General features: G+C 38.6%; 1 protein-coding gene across 1 annotated transcript; it reads right to left on the reverse strand.

Moving 5' to 3' along the window:
* Positions 1–697: 697 nt before the first annotated feature.
* On the reverse strand, positions 698–1,436 carry LOC109154061 (auxin-responsive protein SAUR50). The gene has a single exon (XM_019301937.1). It carries the CDS (start codon positions 1,318–1,320, stop codon positions 1,021–1,023), a length of 300 nt encoding a protein of 99 aa, XP_019157482.1. The 5' UTR covers positions 1,321–1,436; the 3' UTR covers positions 698–1,020.
* Between the last annotated feature and the right edge of the window lie 225 nt (positions 1,437–1,661).

Consider the following 1,661-nt stretch of genomic DNA (forward strand, 5'->3'; position numbering starts at 1 on the left):
AAATCTTTATAGCATCTCAATCCGTTACTCACACAGATTTGGACATCGAAGTCCCAGAACTTATGGGTGACAACTACAAAAATATAAAAAGAAAGGATTCGTCATATGACATGTAGTGACCTCTCTCATATGGGAGGTCATGAGATCGAGACTCAATGGAGGTGTTGTTGACTCTTTGTGCTTCAACATGTTGAGAAAATATGTCTGGACAAATACTACAGATACTATAATGTAATAGAGCCAGTAGCTTTTCAAAAAAAAATAGATTTTTTCAAATTGATTACCCATTGGTCATTCGACTTTCAAATTGTACACCATCCGTGGTCCAAGTTAACTACTCATGATCTTTACACTTTCAAAATTTAACTAACTGTGATCTTTCTAGAAGGACTACAGATAGTTAAAATTTGATAATTGAAGGATTGTTGATGATTAACTAGGACCACATATAATAATAATTTAAAAGTCGAAAGATTACATATACTCAATTTAAAAATTTATGACTAAACATGACAAAATCAATATATTTGGAGTACCTATTTCGTATTAACTCATATAAATAACTTAATTAATAGTACAACAAAGCAGGAAAAGATATGTTCAAAAATAATTATTATATATAAAAAGCTGCAGCCAGGTTGACATAATATAATTAAGATGAATTCTCTCGCAGGATATAATTATAAAAACATCTCTGTGAGGAAAAACACAAACTTGATTCAATTCTAACCCGTACAAACAATTCTTATGGGTCGGGTTAGAGGGCATTTTACCCGAAACAAGTTCCCAAAAAAAAAAAAAAAAAAAAATACCGATCGGAGTACTAGTAACTAGCCTAGGTGAAGAAAGACGTTTAAAAAAAGAGAAGCTAACAATGCTTCATCTTACGCCATCTTTCTCCACGCAAAACCAAACCTAGATCGATGGATCGGCCGGCCGCCCCGCCGGCGGATATATTAACATGTGTATAAATTGATCTGAGTGGATCGATCGTCTCAGCTCGCAAGCGCGACGGAGTTTCTACCTGAGCATTTCGGTCAAGGAGCGAAAAGCAACTTCTTCGCAAGGAATGGTGATTCCCATGTCGTGATCGAAGCCGAACTCTTCCTCGGCGCGTCGGAGGAGGCACTGAAACTCAGGGTGCGTCAGGAACGAGATGGGGACAACGTATCTGCTGCGGTTTTCGCCGACGTAAACCGGGAAGTGACCCTTAGGCACGTCGTCGTAGCCGTTTTTCTTGCCGAGGCTCGAACACCTTTTGAGGATTTGTTTGAGGACGGCGGTTTGGGCGAGCTTCGCCGGTTTCCTCATGATAGCCATTTTTGTGGATTTCAAAGTGGAAGAGAAGAAAGAAATTAAGGAAGAGAGAAATATTGAAGAATGTGATGGAAGTTGGCAAGGGAAGAAACAATAAAGTAAGTGAATAAGTGATGGGACTAGTACTGATGGTTGAGTGGATTGTGAGGGTATTTATGAATAAACAAAAGGTGCAGTGGGGGGATTCCAATGTGGGGGTGTATACAATAGGAGCAATGGACTGAGCAAGAAGAAAGGCATTCAGGGGACCACATCCTAATAACCGGTTTTGGGTTTTTATATTGTAACCACAGATTTAGGGCAACACCATTGGTTCTCATTTTTATTTTTATTTTTTCGCATAT

Source organism: Ipomoea nil, unplaced genomic scaffold (genome assembly GCF_001879475.1).
Source record: "Ipomoea nil cultivar Tokyo-kokei standard unplaced genomic scaffold, Asagao_1.1 scaffold2580, whole genome shotgun sequence".
NCBI classification, from domain to species: Eukaryota; Viridiplantae; Streptophyta; class Magnoliopsida; order Solanales; family Convolvulaceae; genus Ipomoea; species Ipomoea nil.